This window comes from Tenrec ecaudatus, chromosome 12, assembly GCF_050624435.1.
Source record: "Tenrec ecaudatus isolate mTenEca1 chromosome 12, mTenEca1.hap1, whole genome shotgun sequence".
Classification (NCBI taxonomy): Eukaryota; Metazoa; Chordata; class Mammalia; order Afrosoricida; family Tenrecidae; genus Tenrec; species Tenrec ecaudatus.
In genome coordinates this window covers 15,299,133-15,323,356 of record NC_134541.1, presented here as the reverse complement: position 1 = coordinate 15,323,356, position 24,224 = coordinate 15,299,133, and the positions used below count along the sequence as shown (strand labels likewise).

General features: G+C 53.7%; 1 protein-coding gene across 17 annotated transcripts in view; it reads right to left on the bottom strand.

Moving 5' to 3' along the window:
• The window catches only part of ZMYND8 (zinc finger MYND-type containing 8), a 112,692-nt gene that overhangs the window by 64,383 nt on the left and 24,085 nt on the right, over positions 1–24,224 (bottom strand). For 6 of the 17 annotated variants that reach the window (XM_075528643.1, XM_075528656.1, XM_075528651.1 and 3 more), the window contains 2 exons: positions 7,741–7,889; positions 43–261 (listed from right to left, as the gene is read on the bottom strand). In XM_075528643.1, the coding sequence (XP_075384758.1) occupies positions 43–261; positions 7,741–7,889 (368 nt within the window). Of the gene's footprint in view, positions 1–42; positions 262–7,740; positions 7,890–15,430; positions 15,552–17,265; positions 17,407–19,241; positions 19,296–24,224 lie in introns of those variants that run through there. The other 11 variants (XM_075528642.1, XM_075528655.1, XM_075528645.1 and 8 more) reach the window with 6 other exon arrangements.

Sequence of the window (24,224 nt, the reverse complement as noted above, 5' to 3'; positions counted from 1 at the left end):
AGCACAGCAGGGAGCGCATTCATTCGCGTGTCAGGGACTAACCTCACATTCAGGACAAAACCAGTCCCCCTCCGGCTCCGATGGCAGTCTCAGACACTTAGCGTGATAAACCCGGGGACAGAGCTCACAGCAAAGGACTTGGCCTTCCCGGTGACAAACCCAGCAGTAGAAATCATTCCGTCCATCCTGCGGTACAACATCAACAGGGTCTGTGGTGAGTGGCTGCTTCATATAGTAAAACGGACCATGTCTTAGTGCTGACTGAAATGTAGGCAAGAAAGACAGGTTTGGTTTCAAAACAAATGTGCATTCGCCAAAGGAGTCTAAACAAACACATCAACAACAAACAACAAGAGAAAAAGGTTAGCATCTCCCCAAGTTCCTTCCAAAGTCAAACGCTAGCTGAGGCCGCTCTAGCAAAATTGCAGAATTTGCAGGTGCAGGATAATAATCAATGTTTGTCTTCCTCTTCTGTTTTTAAGAGGCCAACAGCAGGGGTCTGAGTTATGAGGCAGCCTGGCTGGGGACTACAGTGGTGAGACAACCCAGGGCTCTAGCCTCAGGCACATCTGGGTGCAAATGTTAGCTCCCCGCTGGGTGGCCTTTGGGCAGGGGTCTCTGAACCTCTCTCAGCTTGTTTTCTCATCTGTAAACCGTGGGCACCCCCAGCTTTGCGGGACGGCGGTTGGGGTGCAAGGAATGGCCTGCCGCCTGCGTCTGACACGGCCCTGCCATTGGCTGTGCTGGAGGCAGCCATCTGCAGGTCCAAATTCCCAAAGCCCAGAAGATGGCAGCGATCTTCTCTTGGAGAAATCTGAGGGGATCAGTTAAACCCCATCCATTGGATTGGAATCACAAAAACACAATCGTCCATTTAGGGAAAGTCTACCCCCTTCTCCCCCAATGCAGGAAGCCCTGTGAACCCTGGGCGTGACAGTGGCCATGAAATTCCTCCATCTCTGGCTGAGGAGCCCACAGCTCCTATTTTAGAAACAATGTAACAACAGCACCAGGAGAGGATGGATGGATGGTTAACTAGAGCGCCAGACCTCTTTCTGCCCAACCGGGTGGAGAGAAATGTTTCTCTAATCCAGCGGTTCTCAACCTGTGAATCGATCCCTTTAGGGGTTGAACGACCCTTTCACAGGGGTCGCCTGATTCATAACAGCAGCAAAATAACAAGTGATGGAGTAGTAACGAAAATAACGTTATAGTTGGGGGGTCCCCACCACATGAGGAACTGTATGAAAGCGCCGTGGCATCAGGAAGGTTGAGACCCGCCACTCTACTCACTGAGTACCAAATCCTGCAGAGCCCCAGCCAATGACATCAAAGAAAATGCCTCATTCGGAATGCCCACACAGGGAGGAAAGACGGAAGAGTCCGGGGGTTGAATAAGAAAGAGATCTGAGAACGAGCTATGTGACCCCGGGAGCCTTGGTCCCACAAGAACAGCGATAATCCCATGGCCACGTCCATGACCAGTGTGTGCCTTTGAATACACCGCGCTGCTTAACAGGCTTCACTTCTGTGCCTCAGTAAAGGACCATTTCTCCTTAAAGAGGCTGCACACTTGTCAGGGGGCTGCTGCGTAATTTTTGTCAATACAAAAGGAGATCTTTTCCTAGTAGATCTTTAAGAGGCTACCGTGGACGCGCGGAAGAGCCGTGGGCTTTTAAATATTGGCCCTTATTCCCTACCCAGTCTATTCTTGATGGACAGTCCTATCCTCGCGGCGTACCAGCATCAGTTTTGACTCAATGAGCTGACAGCACTTGACATTGTTTTCTTTATGCCAAGGGCTAGGCAGCCAGGCCATGATGACTGCGGGGACCCATGTCTTGCTCCTGGCTTTCAGTATGAAGAGTCACAGGTCTAGAAACACCGACACTCCCATATCCCGTGACGAAGAGCCCCCCCGGGGCACTCTCCTCAGCCGGCCTCGTCTGCGTTTCACCGAACAGCGAAGACGCCAAGGCTGGACGATCGTGTTCCAGAGCACGGTTATTTCCCAAAGGTCAGCGCTTCAGAGACAGCGGTCTCCGGCTTCTCAGGAGCAGCAGCATCGTTATGGTACGCATTGATGTGGCGTCTGTCAATTCATCTCCACAACCACCTCTGAAGAGAGAACTCCCAGTCTTACTCGACAGGGACACCAGATCCACAAGACTTCTCCTCCCGTAACCCCCAAGTCCAGAGGAAGGGTCGGGGCAAAAATAAGACGGTGTGTGGCTCGGGCAGGGCTTCTGCTTCTCTGGGGGTCCCCTTCAGAGACCATGGAGGACCTCAGGGGGAGTGGTGATCAGCTGGGTTGCTAATCAAAAGGTCGGCAGGTCGAGCCCCCCAGCTGCCTCTCAGGAGACAGATGAGACAGTTGCTTCTGTGAAGATTGACAGCCTTGGCACCCTAAGGAGCAGCAGTCCTCTGACCAAGAGGGACAGTATGATTGGGTATTCATCGTCTCACGGCAGTGGGATTATTGTTGGAGCATGTGGTCATAGCATGAATGCTCTCCTGTAATTCAAAATAATTCTACCAAAAGCGAAAACTTAGAGGGGGGAGAGATCCGAGAAGCAGGAAGAGGGCTAGACAGAAGAAGGGCCGTGACATGGTGACACTGTGAGCTGGGTTCATCCATCTCAGTACGAGGGGCGGATGGTCATCAGTGGGATGGAAATTCTTGGTGGCAGGGGCCCTGGCCCTATCCTGGGCTTTGGGGGATAGGCTTAGTTAACAGCCTTGGCCTCTGCCCACTAGATGCCAGCAGAATCCTCTCCAAGCTGTGACACTCTGGCCGAGGACCGAGGCTGGTCTGCTGGAGGCCTCCTTTGAGTTCTTTGGCGATTGAGGAGCTCAGAGGGGAGAGAAACTCCCACGGAAAGATAAGCTCACCCCGTCAAGTCAGCAGAACTATAGACTTGAGTGAGAGGTCTTCCGGGATGTCCGGGATGCTTCCGCGGATTGTGCAAGATAGCAGTACACTGTATTAGCCCCCACAACTCCCAACAAGTGTGTAACAGAACAGGAAGACTCAGCTCTCAATGGAACGGCAAGAATCGAATGTGACAGCTCATCTCGCCACCGACTCCACCCAAGCCCTTTCTATAGCAACACAAGCTGGGGTACTGAGACTTCCCTCCACTCCCTACCCCACCTCCACCACCACCCAACGGGCCCAGGGGAGGGTGCTTGGGCAGGGGCCAGGAGGGGTGGGCTGGCCTATCCTCCCCTTAGGGAGCAGGAGGAGCTGGCTCCTTAATCTTCTTGTCAAATCAGATACCTGCCTCTCTGCTGCTTGTAAAATGTATCCTGATCCATAAAAATTAATCTGATAAGGAATATGGAACATGGGGGGAGGGGAAAAAAGGAAAACCAAATCATTTCTGGTAAAGTGAATGACGATTTTTTTTTTCTTCCTCCGCTCGTACAAGGCTGTGTTGCTACCCTGATCATTAGATGAACAGGTTGAAACCTGTGCAATTGAGGATAATTGCAGGTTACGCCGCGAGTAAATGTTCGTCTGGTTTAACAGGGCACTAGGGCACGCCTGATCATGAACCCCTTCCTGGAATATCTCCGTCTACACCAGGCGCTGGCCCACTTCATCTAGAAAGCCAGAGAGGAGACAGCTGAACTTTACAGGTTGTTGGTCTCTATGGAAGCGACTCAACTCTGCTGACGCTGCACAAAAGCAGTCACTAAAACTACCTAACTCACTGCCATCGAGTTGACGCCAATCCAAAGAGGGCCCCTAAGATAGGGTACAACTGCCCGTGTGGGTTTTCTTACGGGAAAAGACACCCACTTCTTTCCTCCCTCAAAAGCAGTCCTACACAATCCTAGAATGAACGAAGGGAGTCGTGTACCAATAAAACTTTATTTACAAAATCAGCCCCCTCAGGCCACAGTTTGCCAGGCACTGGTCTGCATCAACCAGGGGCTGGGTGTTCTGTGAGTCCAGAATGCACGTGTGGAAAAGTGGGCACAAACGCTCATTCCCTGGAGGGGGCCACACAGGTAAACATGAACGGGTGGAAAAGGACCCTTGGGTCTCTGGCCTCAGACATGTAGGGGGGCAAATGGCACTCAGCCTGGGAACAGAAAAGACAGCGGGGACTCGGGGACTCATTGAAAAAGACCTAAGGGGGCAGCCCTTCCTCAGCTACACTCCCCACTGTCACTCCAACTTGGCCAACTGTTAATACACTACCCCCAGCCCAACAAGGGAGCTACAACCCATGGGCCCACAAATTAAGACCGAGCCCACCCACCCCCGTGGGATTATGTGCGTATATGCATGTGGAACACAGTGAAAGCGATGCAGCGGGAACTCGAGGGAGCTAACTTTCCCGTGTCTTAGTATGTTTTCCACTCAGCACTTTTCCATAGAGCTCCTTAGCGGAAAGGGAGGGAAAAAGAAAACGGAAGACCTGATGCCAAGGGCTAAGTGGATAGCAAATGTTTTGAGAATGATGAGGGCAATGAATGTACAGATGAGCTTTACACAATTGATGTATGTATGGATTGTGATAAGAGTTGCACGAGCCCCTAATAAAACGTTTTTTCAAAAAAGGATACCGGGAGCTACTTTGCACAAATCTGCTAACACGTTCTTTCTCTGTTGGATTGGCGAAAACATTGAAAACCCCCGAAGAAGACACTTAAAATTCAAATCTCCTGAGATTGACACCTGCCCTTTTGCCACACTAATGCAAGGCCATTTCTTGGGGCTTCAGGACACTCCCCACACGAGGTAAACCAGCCGGGTTCTGTCCTCTCCAAGTGAAGTCACGGGGCCACGGGACGGTAAGAAGTTCATGATAAAACCCCAGGACCCTGTCCTCCTACAATAAAGGGCTTGCTTTAAAGCTCTTAAAATCCACCCTAAAAAGAGCATGGACTTCCCAATTATTGGAAAATGGGGGGTGGGGGGGAGATGAAGTGCATCTTTACAACTCAATGATACCATGATGCCTTTTAAATGGTATCCTCTAGTATTACAGATGTAAGGCCTTACTCTAGCATACCTCTCTGAATGGAAAGTATCTTGTACCTGCTTCGTGATAGGCAACAGTGACTGTGCTTTACCAGAGCGAGTTTTTTAATGATGTGACTCTAGAACGTGTGTCTTTCCAATGATGATGGAAAAGCTAACTTTAAAAAAATGGTGGCCAGGTACCCCAACATTTACAGAACTTCGCTATTTTCTGAAGTTTTGGTTTGTATTTTTTTCCCTTTTGTTTTCTTTAATGGAATGTGCTGGATGTCTCTGTAATTTTGTTCAGATGACTGCAGAACCTGGAGAAGTTTTTGCTGGCACTGATGCATAACACTGTGAGTGGCCTTTTTATATGAAGATAGATGATAGATAGAATTTTAATTTTTGGAAATTTTCGCTGTGCTGGCAACTTTGGGAAAGTATCCCAGTTGTACTGTGTTGAGTTGGCATTGTACAGAAATTAACGGCCATCTTGGTCTAGAAATGTTCAACTTAATTTTTTTTCCCCATTTGTACAGGGGTAATGAACACACAGTGAATCTGTAAAGTCTTATCGACATGAGTTTGATTACAGAAACTAATAAAGTATTCTCTAAATAATAGGGGGGGGGGAACAAAACTCAACGATACCACACCACTTAGTAGCAAAAGGTCTCCTTAATCAAGATGGAAACGTGCTATGTTGCTTTGTGTTCAGTAAGCAGAAGATGCCTTTGCTAGACCACAAGAACATCTAAGAGAAACTGCTCGCAGTCATCGAATTGATGCCGACTCATACCGACCCTCTAGATCAGGGTAGAACTGCCCCTGTGATTTTCCAAGACTGAAACACTATTCAGGAATAAAAAACCCATCTTTCTCCCTTGAAGCAACTAGTGGTTTTGAACTGCCGACTTTGGGGTTAGCAGTCCAACACATAACCACCTCGCTACCAGAGCTCCTAGAAGAGAAGCTAGAGTAAAGGAAAGGGAGGAAGCCGCAAACAGGCACTCCAGTGCCTCCAAGCATCCGGTCAGCAGAACAGAAATAGAGTGCGGGATGGAGGTGGGGGTGGGGGTGGGAGGGTGCTGAAGAGGACAGAGGCTGGGGGAGCGCCCCAACACCCCACCTATCCGCAGCCCACAAAATGGGGCACAGGACACTGGAAAGAGGGGGCGGAAAGTAACTTCTGGGTGATGGTGCTCGGGCCAGACACAGTCCATCAAAAGAAAATGACCAGTTAGGCTCGGACTCCAGCTCTGGCGGGTGGGCCTGGCTAAGCCACCTCGTTTATGAAGATGAAATCATGTTCTCAGAGGGCGTCCCTCACTCCATCATAAAACACGGATGGTGTGCAAGTTAAATCATTAAGGGGTTCGCTCTTAAATAAACTGCCAATGAGGCCCATGGGCAGAGAGGAAGTCATTACAGATGTGTGTATTCAAAGTGTATTCACACACACACACTAGAGTTTGCAGTGGGGAGCTCACACCTCAGGCCCAGGACTTGGGCTCCAGGTGCATGGACCCCCTCACGGACTGCTAGGCCCAGGCGCCAGGCGCCAGGAGTCCAGGCCTGGCCAGGAGGGAGGAGGAGTGAGACAGGGGGAAAAAAAAGAAATGCCAGGAAGAACCAACAAGAAGAGCCCCGGGACTCAGTTTTCAGTCCAACAATAGACGGGTGAACGAGGGGAATGGTCACAGTAGAAAAACAGAGTCAACCGCTGGAGACCCGAAGAATAAGCTTCTGCCGCGGCAGATGTTTCCTGTCCAATAGAGTCGCTGTGAGTCCGAATCAACTGGGTGGCGGCGAACCGAGTTGCCACTTTTAAAAACACGACTTCTCCTTCCTATTAAAGCCACTGAAGTTCAATTCCCTTTGCCACAGCCAAGGTAGACACTCTGAGGCTCGCTGACCCGGCGGCACGGAGCAGAAGCAGCAGATCCTTTTAAGCCTGGAAACACACTTGTGCTCACGATGCCAGGCACTGAACCACTGCCGGGTTTCTCTCCCAGAAAGCAACAGGCCTGTTTCATTCAGCCCCAGATCCCCAGGGCCCACTCCAGGGCTCAAGAATATGCAAAACGCTTGGAAGGCTAGTTCTCCAGGAACCCCTGCTGGAGAGGTTCTGTGTGCATGGTCTAGTAGAGCTGGCCCTCAGGGCATGTGGAAGGGATTGATGGATCCCAATGATAGGCCCTCTCCCCTGGGGAGCATTTTAAAGCTGAAAGATTCCCCCAGACAATCTCCAAACTGGCCAATAGAGGAAATGGACCTGTTACAGATGGCAGGCTATGGGGAAGGAGTGTCTTGGCCACCCCCACCCCCCCCAATTGGCCCTGAGCCTTTATTTTACAGATGAGAAAACTGAGACCGTGAGAGAACAAAACTAGACCTCGTGGGGCCATTAGCCCCCACTCCCCACCCCCCACCTCCCTGGGAACTCAGCAGCAGTCCCACCGGCCCAAGATGGGAAACCGAGTCCTGGAATGGGGTAACCCTTCATCTCTGGGGAAGCCCTAAACCTTAACACCCATCATCATCATCCTCTAGGTCTCATTTGGGGAGGTGACCTGTCCCCCAAACAGATCTGCAAACCCACTGAAAATGGTTCTGTAGTTACAATGGGGGGGGCTGCCTTTTCTGTGCAGGACAGCCAGTGGCTACTAAGAACCCCAGCTACAGACAAACCCGGGGACCCCCAGCGCTTCTCCCTGCTGCCTCTGCCCTACTGTGCGAGTCAGAACCGCGGGTCCGTTTACCTGCTCCTTACTGTTACTGTTCAGGAAGCCAGGTTTCTTTTTCTTTTTAATGGGGCTTGTGGACGTGTCCTGGGGCGAGTGGCCATTGGAGGAGTGCGGAGGGCTGGGGAACTTCCTTTTCTGGGCTGTTCGCTCTGCGGAGCCGGGATCTGTAAGAGACACACACAGGACCAGTTTGAAAGCAGCGGGGCAGCTTTGCGGCCCCGACAGACGTGGGCCAACGCATCTTTGTCCCAGACTTCCAGAGCCACTCTGCAGCATCCCTCCTCCTGGAATACACCTACTAGACCATCACTCCGTCTCAGAGATCACCCGTGTCCCTCGTGTTTTCGTAAAATGGTTGAGTCATTCTCAAAATGTAAAAGCTGGGAAACTTCGAACAGCAACCCACAAAGCTTTCCAGGTTTGTTTGCAAGCCCTCCCAGGGCACCAATGGAGATGATGGAAATGGCCCGCTTGGCCACAGTCCCCAGTCTTCTCTATTGCCCCCACCCACAAGGCCAGGGCCCAGCGGCCACAGGTTGTTCCCAAGGCACTGGGGTCTTCCAGTCCCAGAGGACAATGTCCCCCCTACACGGTGGATGGCAAAAGAAGAAAATCATGAAAGATGAGAACATTTTCAAGAAAATGAAGGAGGAAACCTACCTCATCGCCGAACGTGGGAACAAAGTCCCTTTGTGTGTCCAAGGCTAACAATGCCTAACTGGGTGAAAAAGAAGTGCGCCCCACTTGCCCCCCAAATTCTCACGGCTCAGTCACCACAGACATTGTACCTGAAGATGATCATTCTCCCCTGAGAAGGGTGGCCCCATCTTTTGTCAGCCTCCCCTTGAACGCCACCGGCCACCCAGCCCCTGCCATTCAATCCTCCCAGCGCCCTCTTTAAACATCCCAAGACCCCCATAGCCCAAGGCCGCAGACCCCTGTCCATGTCGATGGGAACTCTGTGAGCGAGGGCAGGGAGTGAAGGGGCACCTGACATCCTAAAGGACATAGTCCAGCACTCCCAGGAGAGGGGAGAACAGCAGGCAGAGTGAAAAGATGCAGGAGGGGAAGACCGTGCCCCCTCTCCCCCCTCCCCCCCCCGGCGGGCTGAAGCTCCTCAACTCAGTTTTCACTGTGGACAAGCGCTCCCACACGCAGGCTGAACCTGGCAGCATAAGAAGGGAGAGGCTGAACCAGTCTCCTGGCCAAAAACCTCATCCTCAAGCTGCTTCTGAGATGTGGCACCACCCCCACCCCACCCCAGAGTGACAGGGACCTGCTCCACCGGGTGTGCCTGGCTGTGCTCCTGACAGATCGCCAGGTCAGCGTGTGGGTGAGAATGTAGGTTAGGGACCTGGCACAGACCCTTGGCACAAGCCATGGAAACAGAGAGGCCTCTGAGGAGAGGCTTCTTCCCGGCAGATGCAGCGAGGAAGACCATGGATGGGCCTCTTCCCTGCTTCCTGGACCACTTTCTGAAAAAAATCCCCGCTTCATCACGCAACCAATGCAACGGACACTTGCGGAAAACTCTGAGTGGGTTTCAGAGTCATACGCCGAGATGCCGCTGCCCTGGAGGTGCCACCGTGAGGCAGTCACCTGCTCCAAAGAACAGAGCGGATTCGAGCCCCCAGCCCCTCTGGGAGGGGATGCCCTGGTGCGCGGCTCCAGCTCTCTCCAGCAGCTCCACTGTCCCAACTGAGTGGCTCAGAGTCGGAACCGACTCGCCACAGCAGGCAGCGTGGGGGCCACAGCCCGGGGAGGAAATTAAACACTAACCGCAGGCATCGTGAGGGTGAACAGACGCCACCCCACCAGCACCTCCACCACCACCAGTCTTGGGGAAGATTCCCACAGAAATCAAAATGGAGGCCCAAAGGCACGGAGCAGCTAGAGAGAGAACAAACACACGAATCCGATGGGTGCATTCCCGCAGAGAAACCCCATCATTCCTGCAGGGGTCCCCACCCCACCCCATGAAAACTTTCTAATATAAACTCCCGCTAGACCAGTGAGCCACGCTGTGCACCGACTAAGGCAGCTGGGACCACAGAACCATCTGCAGTGGAGTTGAATCTGACTCAGGACACCCCATGCCAGCGGTGACCATGGGTTACCTCGGGGTTGACTGGGGTTGTTGACTCACAGCCTTTTGCTCCGCCCGGGGACTCGAGAAGCAACATAAGGGACCACAGGACGCCACTGGCCTGATAATCATTTTGTTACAGCCAACAATGGGCTCTTCTGTAGCCGCTATGAAGAATAAGGAGGCACTGGGACACCAACAGATCACTGGTGGCATGGTGGCTATCACGTCAACAGTCCAAAACCACCAACTGCCTGGCCCCTCTGGGAGGGCAAGCCCTGGCACTCAGCTCCCGTAGAGAGAGCGGCCTCCAGCTCTCTCAGGCAGCTCTGCTGTCTCACTGAGTGGCTCAGAGAGGGAAGATGAGACTTCCAAACTCCCACAATGAGTTAGTCTCGGAAACCCAGAGGGCCAGTCCTAGCCGGTCCTATGGGGTCGCAGTGAGTCAGAATACACTCGATGCTAATGAGCTTGATTTTTGGTTTTCTACACAAACGGATGTAGGTCCAAGCTCTTACCCATCACACCAGACTAGAAAGGCTATGTGTGTCTAATACCAACAGAGCCCCTTAAAATAACCCCACCCCTCCCAAAAGGCTGTCATAGAAATGTTAGCAAAAGTCGATAAATGTTCCCAGAAAAACAGATCTGAGGCCACTTGAAAACAAGGGATGGAGGCTCTGCCTCTGGGGAGCCAGGAAGGTGGCTTTTCACTGCGCGCACAGGGGCTCTCACCTTCACAGATGCCTGGAACGCTTTACCAAATTCAAGAAAATAAAAAGTGACGTATTTAGTGGGTTTCAATTTCACATTAAAAACAAACAGCAGGTGCGAAACAACCAAAGCCAATAATGAGGGGCTGAGGGAGGTCTGATAGGGCATTAAAAAGAAACGACACCAGATGGGCAAAGGCAGGCCAAGCATCCTGGACCTGGTGCCCACAGCAAGGCGTGTGGGTTGTGTTCTACTGCATGGGTCTGATACCCGACCCACCCTCTACCCCCCAACGAAAAAGCTCCATGTCAGAATACAGGTGTTGAAGAAACATGTTGTAGTGCTTTAAAAGGAAGGTTCTAGAAGAAGCAATGTCCCTGAAAGGCAAGAATTAAAAGCCAGCTAACAGAAGGCATTGGCTTTCTTGGTACGATCCGTCTTTTGTGGGGATCTGTGGCGAGAAGAAAGCATATGAGCAGACACACTGAGGCGGCACAGCAACTGGCATGGTCTGGGAAAAGCAAGGATTGTGTCTCTGTGCTTCCCCATGGAGCACAGCTGGATTCTGGAAGCAACAGTTCCTCCTCCTCCTGGCAAAGGCAACCTTGGCCCCCTCCCTCCAGAGGTCCCTGCTGCTGCCCACCCCTCATCATCATGTCCGACTCACTGACGGCTGCCCAGGCCTGTACCATCCCCATCCTGCAGGTCAGCTCCGTGGGAGTTCCATGAGGCGTCCTTTCTTTCAGCGGACTGTCAGATCCCTCTCTCCCTAGTCTGTCTCCTGTGATACCTTACCTGTTCAGTCTCTATGGCTAGGAAGGGGCGTGGCTACGCATGAGGTTCGCTGGTCAGGAATTGAACCTAGGTCTCCCACAAGGGAGGGCAGAGTTCCGCCACTGAGCAGCAGCCAAAAATGCCCCCAACATCATAGTTCCCCCAACACCCTCAGAGTGAGGTTGCCTTCCTGCAGAGCCACTGAACCAGCACGGGGGGGGGGGGAGGGGGGGCACAGGAGCTCACACAGCCTCCACAATGCTCAATCCTTTGAGGCAGAAAGGGTAGCTATTTGCCCACTCTGACTTGGGTAATGTGGCAGTGACGTAATTTCCTGACAACATGCAAAGGGGTGGAGTCTAGCCTATCAATCAGGTCATAGCCAATCATGCCTCTGTGTGGACATGGCCTTCTCCTGAGGATTCTGGGAACTCCTGTCATCCTCCCTCAAGGTGGGACACACACTCTCGGCTTCATCTGCCTGCTGACAGGCCACATGGTGCTGGAGGAGCCACGTGGAGTCCCACACCAGCGTTGAGATGCTTCCACTGCCACAGGATCCACAAGACTTGCCACTCACTGACTTGTGATCTCGCATTCAGCATCACTGCATGTGTTGCGTGAGTCTGAAGAAGAATTTAAAGACTGTTATCACACTGACGGGCTAATACCAGACTTAAGGACTTGATCTGGACTGGGGTGGAATGTTTTAATATGCAATTACTCTTTATATAAAGCTCTTTCTTATATATGAGACATGCTCGATTTGTTTCTCTAGTCAACCTAGACTAGCACAGGCAACCTCAAGGACGCACCTGGAGCTGATATCCCCAGGGGTGGTGAGTCCTCACACCAGCTTCACCAGGAGCTTGTTGTTGTTGGTAACGAATAATATCGGGTCAATTCCAATTCACACTGATCCCATGCAAACAAGCAGATCTGCTCTTTAGAATTTTCTGGGCTACAATGTTTAATAAGAACAATCCCTGATGGTAATGAACTAGTAATCTTAAGACAGGAGGTTCAAATTCACCAACCGCTCCTTTGGAGAAAGATGTCCGTATCAGCACCCCTAACGATTTACAGTCTCAGAAACTCTGTAGAGCAGCTGTTTTCACCTTCCTAATGCTGTGCCCCTCTAAGACAGCTCCTCATATGCTGGCGACCCCAACCATAACATTATTTTCGTTGCTACCCCATCACTGTCATTTGCTACTGTTAGGAATCGTCATGTCAATATCTGATAGGCAGGATGCACTTTCATTGTTACAAATTGAACATAATTAAAGCATAGTGATTCATCACAAAAATATGCAATCCTATATTGTGAAATATTTATTTCTAATTACAGATAAATGAACTTTTGTCTTGAAGCAGTGATGTAACACAGGTGGGTAACAGTCTTCACACCGGGTACTCATATGTGGGCGGGCCCACTTGGAGACGAATGGAGGAGCAGTGTCTTGGTTCCTAAGACCATCCGAAACCTGTGTTTTCTGGTGGCTTAGGCGACCCCTGTGAAAGGGTTGTTGGACCACGCCCCCAAAGGGGTCTCGACCCACAGGTTGAGAACCGCTGATAGGGGATGGCTATGAGCAGAAGCAACCATGGGGGTTTGGGGTCTGGTGGGAAAGGGAGCTGATTCCCAGGATTTTCAACCGCACAGCTTCAGGGTACAGTCTAGCCACACACCTTCTGGCAGACCAAGTGCTTAATCGTGGGGGCCACCAGGCTCCTCTCAGGCCCCATTCCAGAAACAAAGTTTTAACAAGCCAACCTGGGGGCCCCATTTGAGGGACCCACTGCTTCACAGTGTATGCTTGAAGTACAAGGTCTAAGCAAAGACCCCTGAAGTCAATCTCCTGGACGTGTGTGTGTGTGTGTGTGTGTGTCTGTGTGTCTGTCTGTCTCAGATTTGCCTCTCAGGAAACTTAAGTAAAACCAGGAGGCAAGGCTGGACAGAAGCAAAACAGGAAGTAACGCAGGCAAGTCTCCTTCCTCTCCAAGCAGGCAGGGAGGAGTGCCCGGATGGGCCAGCCCGAGCTTCTTAACCTGGAGTCCATGAGAGTGGTTCACAGACCTCAGACCCACACATGACTATTCAGCACACGTGGTCGAAAGCAAGTCCCCAACAAGAGGGGCCTCACCTAGTTCACCTTCTCAAAGGTGTCCTCAACTCTCAAGATTACAAAACAAACAAACAAAAAAACCCAACAGGGCTGAAGAGCCCGAAAGTACCAGGAGGGAAGGGGGTGGAGGATGGGCTGGAGATGAACGCGATCTATCAAGCCCAGTGCTGCCTGGGAAAAAAGGAAACGGCGGAGGATGTGCCCCCCAATGAGGGTCTCCAAAGTGGGGAGATGGCGGGGAGCCATTCTATTCCCCGCTACAAACACCCCGAGTCCCCCCAGAGTTCAATGAGGGTTAGGTAGCCATATCCAAGGGGTAGGAATTCAATGGATTCCGAGACACACACACATCTGTCACCAGCAGAGGCTCTGGACACAGCCCCTTACGGAGAGAGACTGGGAAATGCCTGCTGGGTTCCCAGTCCTTCCGAAATGCCAGGATTGGGAAGGCTGGCATTCTGACTGAGAGCCTGCCCACTCCAAGGGGGCTCGGTCTCTGGGGAGGGCAGGAAGGTGGGGCAGCCCGCTAAAGCCAAGAGATGCCACCTCACCCCTCACCTTTTCCTCCTCCATTTCCTTGACTGATTTAAATTCTGATGAAGACATATTGCTCAACCTCTGTCATTTACCAACTTGGAATGGTGACAGCCACCCGGGAGAATCTTCACCGTTAATCTGCAAAGACCTTCCTGTTGGTTTCTCTGGTGTGTACAGCAGCAGACTACTGCCAGCCCCGCCCGGGGCAGAGAGAAGGCCGGCTTGGACAGGGTGACCGTGATCGTGGGAGGAAACAGGGAAACATGGGCCCGGACAGTGAGTCAGGAGAACAGCTTGGAGTGAAGCAGCCAGCAGCAGAATCCCCCCTCCTGTGACATTTCACTGAATTCTTAATAATACCGGAACCTCTGACTACATCTGACTGGGTTTCAGGAAGCAAGTGGCTGAAGAACCTATGCTTTGCTGAGGGGGCGCGAAGGGACAGAAATAACCTGCAGCGACATCCTTTCGAGCAGCCTGGCCTCCCGTCAGGGTCATTAGGGTTGGGTGTGACATCTCCTGGTGTCAACACTACTCCGCCATGGACCTCCCTCCTATTCGGGGCCACCCAGAATCCTTTGTATTATGAACCATCCACTTTAACACCACTGAATGAAATGTCATCCGTGCGGCTGTCTCGGGGTGGTGGCGGCGGCGGCTGGGTGCCTCCAGTCGGTTCTGACTCATAGTGACCTTGACAGAAGCCCCTCCTGCTCCAGCCCCACGACCCCTACCCTGCCACGGAGCCCATTGTTGTGGCCGCTGTGCCAACCCATCGCTGGAGGATCTGCCTCTTTCACATACACCCTGTGGAGCATGGCTTCCTGGCTCTCCTGACACGTCGCTTAAGGACTACGAGCTAAATGATTCTGTAAAACCCTTCTGCCCCGAGGTGCATGGATGGTTTCCATGTCATTAGTGACCTGAGTGGACACCCTTTTCTTCTTCCTCCCTCTTTGACTGACGACTTCAACCTCAGAAACACCCGGGCTACGGACTCGACAACACATTAACACCCGGCTCCTCAGTGGCGCTAAAACACTAGAAAATTGGACAGAGCTAGCAACTATCAGAAAAAACGAAAAGCGGCAGCAACGGCGGTAGCGACCGAAGTTGCACACAGACACGCCACGTGACTGGAAACCGGTGGTGTCGCTGGGTGATGAGGACAGCTCGGACCAGAGCTCATTAGAGGGCACCAGTGTGACCACAGGGACGCTGGAAGGACGCGGATGCAAATAAGCTGGGCTTTACATACACACCCCGAAAGGATTTTAAAAAACGAGTACAAGGATATGCCTACATAATTTTTTAAAAGTGTATTTCAGCACAAATAGTGCAACAGACCAAAGAATCAGCCATGAGTTCCACAAACCCAAAGGTTGGCAGCACAAACCCACCCGTGGGGCACCATGAAAGAAAGGCCTGGCGACCTTCTTCCCAAAACATGACAGCTGTAACTCACACTCCGGGAAATCCCACGCCGGAACACACAGGGTGGCCATGGGTCAAAAGTCCACTCAGGGGCAGCAGGTTTGGTTGTTTCTAGTCTGACCCCACAGGGCCTCCTGGTCTGGAAAGGCTGGTGAATTAGCATTGCATTCTTATTTTGTCCCCGCCCCTCAACCCTCCCACCCTCAATTGTGGTCACCTCAATTGCAGATGGGGCAAGGGATTCCAAAAAAGAGCTTCAGGAAATGATGAAATGCTTTTGAATGACCCTTTGCTGACACTCCCCAAGAAGCACATCTTCACACAGGGGCTGCAGAGGCGGCCAACACCACAAAGCAGGCCCCAAGCTCCCTGGCCTTCTCCCCTCCCCCACACTCCAGAGCCTTCTTCCCCAGCGCCCGCCAGGCCTCCCCCAGGATGGGCCACAGCAGACCCCGCCTCCTCCCACATCCGGAGCCTGAGTCATGGCAATCTGCTTTCTCCAGGGTTTAGGAAACAACACACCATTACAGGGAACTGCCTCCTCCCTCCAGGGAGAGGCCTGGGCTCAAAGGCCAGGGGGCTGCCCAGGAGGACCACCCCTGTGGTGTTTCTGTGGGTGTTAAATATCCTTCATGGTGTCATGGACGGGGAGAAAAAGAGAATCCTGGCCAACAGATGAGAGGCAGGCCTTGAAGTCCGGTTTGTCTGGACAAAGGGAACTCCCTGGGCAGGCCAAGCCGGAGGAGACAGACGCGCGGTGCACCTTGGTCAGCAGGCTGGCCGTCGGCTGACTAGTTCTGCAGGGTGACCTGAAGGAGGCTGCTTCACCTCTGTGCCTCATTCTGTAAGGCATGGGCAAAGGTACCTCAAGGAGGGGTGGAGGGATTGAAGGAGTCCATTCAAGTAGCGCTCTACCAAGAGCAAGCACTCCAGAGGGGTCCCGTGTCTTCAATCCAGAGTCATTCCTCCCCCCTGGACCCCTGTATCACCACTGCCGACCACCACCCCTGAAAAACAGCTGGCTTTTCGGAGGAACTTGCTGCAGGTTAAGTCGACGTCTCAGGTTCAAAGCCCTGAACAGGCCAGGTCTTAAGTAGGAGGCCATTAGCGGCCCAGGATGCGATTTCTTCCTTTCAATCCGGGCCGGGCTGGGCGGTCGTTCAGTGGCTGGTCCTCAAGGCAATCCAGAACCGGCACTGGCAGCCGCGGCGGCACACTCAGTAATTGCCAGCAGGCTCCACGGCCTACTTCAAACGTGGCCACACACTGCTCTCCCAGAAGCAGCTAAGCCCAGCATGGTTAATCATTTCAAAGCAGGTTTTCGCCCAGGAGGAGCTAAGCAGGTAACCAGGTTGGCTGCCCTCCCTGGGAATCTGGGGGCCCTCCCCAGCCAGCAATTACATAATAATGACACCCAAAGATCTGAATCTCCTCCTGGGGGAGCACCGGAAAGGAGAAATCTAGGGAGAGAAGGCAGGGCTGGAGGGGGAGGGAGAGCTGGATTTTGTTATTCTTGCAGCAGATCAGACCCGCCGAAAGATGGTTGTGGACAAAGCCTTCTGTGGTGGAGGCTTGGCTGGCCGGGGCCTGCAGGCCCCAGGCTTTCCTCCCCCTAAAGGCTGCCTGCGCCCAAGCTGTGCCTCTCTCTACCTGACCTCCAGCGCCTAAGAGGGACAGTCTCCCACAGAAGCAGGACGACCAGGCCCGAAGTGGGCATGAGACCCTGAGCCTAAAGGGTCACCTTCTACTTGGCAGGGGGGACATGTCATTTCACCAGGATTCACAGAGGCCTGCGAGGGGCAACAAGGCAGGCAGGGCCAGGTGACAGGGACCAGTTCCTGAGCATGGCGACAACGGGGCGCTTACCTGCCATTGAGAAGGCTCAGCTGTGCAGAGGGCTTGGCCTTTGCTGTAAGATAACAGAGGCTCCCGCAAGACCAGACATTCCTGCTTCCGGCTCCTACGGGGCCTCTCCCAGGGGGAGGGCGAAGCAGCACAGGCGAGGAGTCACCACTTAGCAGGCCGGGCCCGGTCTTGTACACATGAGGCCGGGGCGAGAGGGGCGAGATGGCTGTCGCCTCTGCGAGCAGGCATCCGGAGGCCCGCTGGAGTGCCTTAATGTCCCCGGGCTTTCAGCCCTAATTTATCACCGACAGCAGCTCGGGCGGAGATGAAAGTCCTAGCTCACTGCGTGTCGGGCCATTTATTTCACCGGATGTCAATAAAGGAGGGCCTCGTCGTGGAGCTGAGGAGGGTGGCGGTGGGGCCATGGTGGCATGTTATGTTTGGAGGGGTTTTCCTCTTTTTTGGGTACATTTCAAATGAGCTTTTATTCTTGAGGAGCCTCCCCCCACACAAGGAGAAAGCCAGGCATAACCCTTTGCCACTGACTTGCAGCCCCCCCCCCATATTCATTCAAATGTAAAATGAAAACATCCCAAGGCTCCAGACAGTACCCAAAAATGCTTCCGTGGGTGGGGGGCCTGATTTACAAATGAATCCGTGTTTAGCCATCAACAACCACACAGAGCTTGGGTGGGGATGGGCCTTTTGGGAAGGGGGAGGGCATCTCCATTGGGGTTTCCTGGCTCAAGAATGCCAAGCTGGGAGAGATACCAATGTGGGGTGGGGGTGGGAGTCCTGCAACTTTCTCTTTTTTAAAAGATCATTCTACTGGGGGGCTCTTACAGCTCTTATCACCACACCCCATACCTCAATTGTAGCCTAAGATCCCACTGGCTCCCTCCCACCCCTCAAAAGTCAGCCCCTGACAGCTGGGCAGGCGCACAGGCATGTCTGAGGCCCTCAAACTCCCAGGTCTCCACAGGGAGAATGTGGAGGAACCGGTTGCTGTGGGCCTGTGCTGAGAAGCTGGTTTGGTTCTGGTGGCAGGAGGCCTGCCCGCCCCACCCCGCAGCCAGGCGAGCGTTCTGGCGATCCCAGAAAAGCAGGGAAGTGCCCCATCAGAGGGGAAACACGGAAATAAAAAGGCGATTCTGAGCAGCCTGCAGCTGAAGCCCAGAAGCGAGTGGAGGGGAGGGGAATAAAGAGGCTTCAGAAGGAGCAGGCAAGGGAGTGGCACTGCCGGTAACCAAGCCACAGTCCACACAAGTCACCTGAACGGAGACAAGCAATTCTCTACCAACGCCACCAGGGAGGGGCAGGGCCTCCCCCTCAGGGTCCTTCAGAGCAAGACTCGGGGACCCAGTGGGTGTTAGATGGTACTAACCCTGGTGGGCCCCACCTACATGACACAGGAGGAAACCCGCCCACCCTCCCCCTTCCGGTCTTGGTCTGCTGGACCAGGCGGTTGAAACCTTTGTGTCGCCCCCAGCCCACGTGGGGGGCTCTTCCAGCAAGAGTGTTCCTGTGGGTTTTCACTGGCCACGAGGATTTCACCAGGCCTTTCTTCCTGGCCGCCCTCACCTGGAAGCACACCAAGGGTCACCAGCTGGGGGGGGTCTTTGAACCACAGGTGGCATTGCTTCCAAGGTCACAGTAACAACGTAAGCCACCACCAAACGGAACCATGGCAGGCCCAGAAGGTTGCCTGAGTCTCACGAAATCAGAAAATTGCTCAGGATCACATGGCAATCCTTTGGGGGGGGTGGGAGCAGGGGGTGTTTCTAACCACAAATCCTGTGGCCTGCAGACTCAGGAGTGCACGAGGGTGGGCAGAGGGCCTGCTGCAGCCCGCCCTGTAGAAGCCACAATGGAACGAAATCCAGGCGCAAAAGGGGGCCAGAAACTGAGCCTGTGGAAAAGCACTATGGGCTGGGGGGTGAGGGGCGGAGTCGGGGGTCTGTTAGCAAAGCTCTAAAGGCCCCCAGGGATAGCCCTACCTGCAGCAAACCCGGGACACTCCCTGGAATCCTCGTCATGGGTCACGTGCGCACCTATGGAAGGATATCACACTGAGTGAGGGGGGCAGCGAACGAGGGGGGCCCTCAACAAGATGGACTGGCACCGGGGCTGCGACAGTGAGGACAGCACGGGGCCGGGCAGTTTCCTTCTGTTGGGCCCAGGATCGCTGTGAGTCACAAGGGCACCTAACAGCAGGGGTAAATGGACGCCCCTTGCTCAGTGCTGTGGCTATTATCTCCCACCCCTGCACCCCAGGGGGCATTCAGCGCCCGCTTCCAGCATCCCTCGGGGACCACATGTCCACGCGGCAATGTGTGGAGGCACAGTGGACCAGACAGAGGGTGCGACGGGTCTGTAATGCGCAGCGGCCGGCGATGGTGTTACCATCCTGGCAAGGTGTGCGCCGTCCTCACCACAACACCCCACCCTCAGAGAATGAGGGGTTCTTCCCTCGGAAACCCAGAGGGGGCATGGTTTCCCGGTCCCGTAGGGTGGCTTGGAGTCCGGATGGACTCCATGGAAGCGGGTTTGCAGGCGCACGCGCGCGGTGCCTCGGTTGAGCAAGCCTGGGTAAGGAAACTCCCAGCCCGTGGCCAAGGCAGGTCTCATGTTGCATAAGCTTGCCACCCACGGAGGCACCGGCGCCCAAGGAGGAGCAACGTGATGGCCAGTCTCTCCCGACTTCAGATTTCAAAGGGTGGAACAATGGGACCCGCCAGTCAACAAAAAAGCCAGGGAGCCACCACTAGACACCTGGCCTACAGGTGGAAAAGGGCCAGGGGAGGCCCCAGCCCCAGGGGAGCGCAGCCACAATCAGATCAGCGTAACCATAGCTACCGGTGTGCTTAAACACAGCTCCACTGGGAGCTAGGGACTGCGGGTGTCTCCATTTTCTCCAGGAGGAAACGGGAGGCCCAGAGAGTACCAGGCCCAGGTTGAGGCGGCTACAGAACGAACCATGAAACAAGCCCCTTGCCACTTGGGTTAGGTCGCGGGTGACTCAGAGTAGCCCTCGTGTCGCACAGGAAAATGGCCCACGGGGTCCTGGGTGGTGACTGTTCCAGAAGGGCTGCCCACCCTTTCTCCTGCAATGCCACTGGTGGGTTTGGCCTGTCAGTGACCGTGAACCCCACGTGCCGCCCAGGGACCTCGATGTGGCTGGTAATACAGTTAATACAGTAAAATGAAGACACTGAAAAGGCCAGGAGTTTAGAGGGCACGGACCATGGGATGCAAACGTAGCCAGAGGAGTCTTGTTTGCTCAAACTGGGCTCACACGAAAACCAATTCCACTACCACTGTCAAATGTGACTAGTCGCAGACCCCGCCGGACACTGGACACACTGTAGAACTGCTCGGGTTTCTTTCTGACGTGGTCTATATTCATGGCGACAGGCAGCCTCATCTTCCTCCCTAAGGGCGGCCAGTAGGTTTGAACTGCCAACCTTGCGGTAACTAGTCCCAATGAGTACCTCCACTATGCCACCGGGGCTCCGGGGTTATGAGCAACAGCCTAGCAATTCCCCAATACAAAGGTCACGCTTGGCAGTGGCCACTGTCAGCACAGCCTGTGTTTCAGTGTGCTGTACCAGATGTGAATCCATGTACCAAGCGCGTCCCCCATGGGCAAGGTAAGCAACCTCAGTCAATTCAGCTCTGCCGTGGGGATGATGGGCTCACTGAGAATGACACCTGCACGCATCCAGTGAACTTCGCCTCCCCTCGAGCCGTGACTGGAACGATGATCCAGTGGGAGAAGGAGGTGCCCATGAAAAGACTGAAGCCCCACAATCTCAAACAAGTTTCCCCAAATCCTTTTGTTTCTTCCCCTCACCTTGGTCCACACAGACTAGCTTTCTCAGACGGTTTCTGAGCAGGCTTCCACAATAAATTTTCTTGGCCAGCACTGGGTCAATACAGGCAAGTTCAAAGTCCCTCGGGGTGAGCTCAGGATTTCCTGGAAGAATCAAAGGTGGCCTCACCTTCTCCTCCCTGCTTCTTTGCTTTCTTCCTCCAAATGCCCTCTCCTCCCTTCTCCAGGAAGGCTCCAGGAGCCAGGCAGAGCGCAGTCCATCCTGGCTGGGTGACCTTGGACTTGTCACCTCCCCTCTACTCCTCCACAAAACGGCACGAGGGGTGTCAAGCCTGGCCGGGGGTCATCATGAAAGTTCTGAGATCACTGACTTACCTGCCCCGACCACCACTCCCCTGCCATACATTTCTGCTTGTCCAACCCACCCTTCAAGGGGCCCCGTCGGTCCTCACTATCCATCTGGGCCCACTCAGGGGACACCTGAGTCCAGGGGACACAGTGGTTAAGCTGTTCACGTTATAGTCAGGGGTTCAAACCTAGCAGCTGCTCCGAGAGAGGAAGGCACGCTGCTTCCATCAAGATCTCAGCCTTGGAAGCCCCATGGGGCGGGGTGGTTCTGCTCCAGTGCCCTAAGGTGCGCCTGTGTTTGGGTTCTGACAAGTAGTGGTTGTTAGCTGCCATGCAGTCAGACCCCGACTCAGAGCAGCCCTGGGTACAAGGGAGCCAAACACTGCCTGGTGCGAAGCCAGCCCGTTGGTTGTTCTAAGAAATGACCGTTGAGGCCTGAAGGATTTCTGCTGGCTGGTTTCCATAAGAAGACCACCGGGCCTTTCTTCCTGGCCAGCACTGCTGTAGCCTGTTCACGGCTGAACAAGTCAGTGAACCAAAAGGAGGCATGGATCTGGGTTTGCTAGGCTACAATCTTTACCGTCGAGCCCGTTTCCCCACCAAACGGAACCCCTGGGGGGATTCTGATCACCAGCCTTTTGGTTAGCAGAGCCGTGTTTCACCACTGTGCCACCGGGACTTGTTCAGCCGCCCAAAACACACCATCAAGGGGATTCCACCTCATAGCCACTCTATAGGGCAGAGTACAAACTGACCCCTGTGGGTTTCCATGAGGGTCATTCTTGACAGAAGTAGAAAGCCTCATCTTTCTCCCACAGAGCAGCTGGTGGTTTGGAACGGCTGACCTTAAAGCTAGCGACCCAACTCGTACCCCACACCACCTCAGCAAGGACTCAGCATGATAGCGATACGCAATTCACCCTGACAGCACACTGGTTGAGAATCAAATTCTAGAAAGTGAGAACCACCAGTGTTTCCTTCTCAAAACCAGACGCTGCTTACAGCCCTCCAAAAGGTCACCTTCGTTCTCAGAACAAATGTTCTCAGAACTGAGGGCAACCTTTTGGGGAATGCCCAAGGCACCCATCCTGCTCACCTTTCCCCTCCATTCATTCAGTTCAACCACCACGGCCTCTTTCTGCTTCTCCAACAAGCCAAGCGCATCAGGACTTCGTGGCCCTTTCATCTAGAATGTTCTACACGCCCACAGCTAGCAACTCCAGCCCTCAGCTCAAAGGCCACCTCCCCACAGAAGCCCTGGCTGATGATCCCCACCACCTGCCCCCACCCACCATCCTTCAATGGTGCTTCGTGAACAGACAGCACCTGTAGCTGACAATGCTCAAAACATGATTTTCTTCTCAGGCAACCATTTGGAAATATCACAGGTTTATTCTTCCCAAAAGGTTCCATAAAGCACTTTTTCTTTTTTTGCATAAAGTACATGTTAAAGCCATCTTTGCTGCCTTCCCCTTCCGTCTGAGCGTGTCTGGCCTCCCTTGTTGCGCCCAATGGCTGGCACCTGACTTGCCTCGGTGTGTCCTGTTAACGGACACCTCATGGGCGAGCTGAACATCAGGCGAGAGTTAGCTACCACAGGCCCGAGAGCGGGCACTGAGTCACCTTCATGAAGGCCAGATCCTCCCTCCACCCTCTGCCCCTGCCCCCCACCCCAAGCTTCCGTGAAAGGAAACCCAGCCATTTCAGCCTGAAGGAAAACTAGAACAGGAAATCCCCTTTCCACAGGTCCACCTCGTCCACGCTGGTTCCCTGCGGAGGGGGCCCTTCCCTGGTGCTGGGGAGCAGTATGACATAGCAAGCCTGCGGCACCAGGGGGACTTCAAACCTCCGACCTCTTTGGGTCCAAGCAGATTGCCCGCTTAACCCCTGAGCCAGCAGGCCTCCTGATTGCTCTAATTTTAACCAAAACCAGTGCCATCAAGTCGATTCCAACTCCCTGCACCCTAGAAGACCGCGAAGGACTGCCCAATGGGTTTCCGAGGGTGTCATCTCTCGGGAAGTAGACTAACACTGACCTTTCCTGTCGCAGGCAGCCCTGACCCGCTGCGCCACCAGTCTATTTAAAACGAGACCGTGACTTCGAAACCATCGAATATAAATGTGCCGTTTTCTCATGATGTCCATGCGTGCCTCTGCCCAGTCTTATTCCAAAACCATTTCCAGGGCGGGAAGGAAAGTGTGGAAAACACACGCCTTGCTAAGACTCCCCAGGGAAGGCATCACTTCATCCAATTCTTTTGAAGTCATGGTTGGAGGCTCTTTGTAATCTGGGGGTCTCCTTCCAATACCAGCTTGGGTCTCGGATACATACTGGCAGGGCAGGGTGCCACCAGGCCTCACCTGTTTTACGGGTGCGACACAGCCTCAAAAAGTGAAGTGTAAAAAATGACTTTTCAAGCCGTGCTCCCCTCCAGCCCCACTCAGTGGGCGTGAGAGTTGAGAAATTAAATCCACTCTTTCTTTCTTTCTTCTCTCCCTCTGGGTCCCTCGGGCCTCTCAGACTGTCAGCATCTGGCCAAGCCTGAGATGAATCGAGATTTTTAAGGCGTCCTTGGGATACAGCCCCTCCAGTCTCACCAACCAGTACTGCAGCCGGTCCCAAACCACGGAACTGTGGTTGGAGGGTCTTGAAGGAGGTGGAGGCATGGCCAGGCGGAACTCAGTGGGAAGAACACCTCCTGTCGGTGGAGTGGGTGACCCGGTGCTGTGGACAGGAAGCCATGGGAGGCAGGGAGGCCACTCGGGGCCTCAGGTGCCCACCCAATGGACCACAGACTGG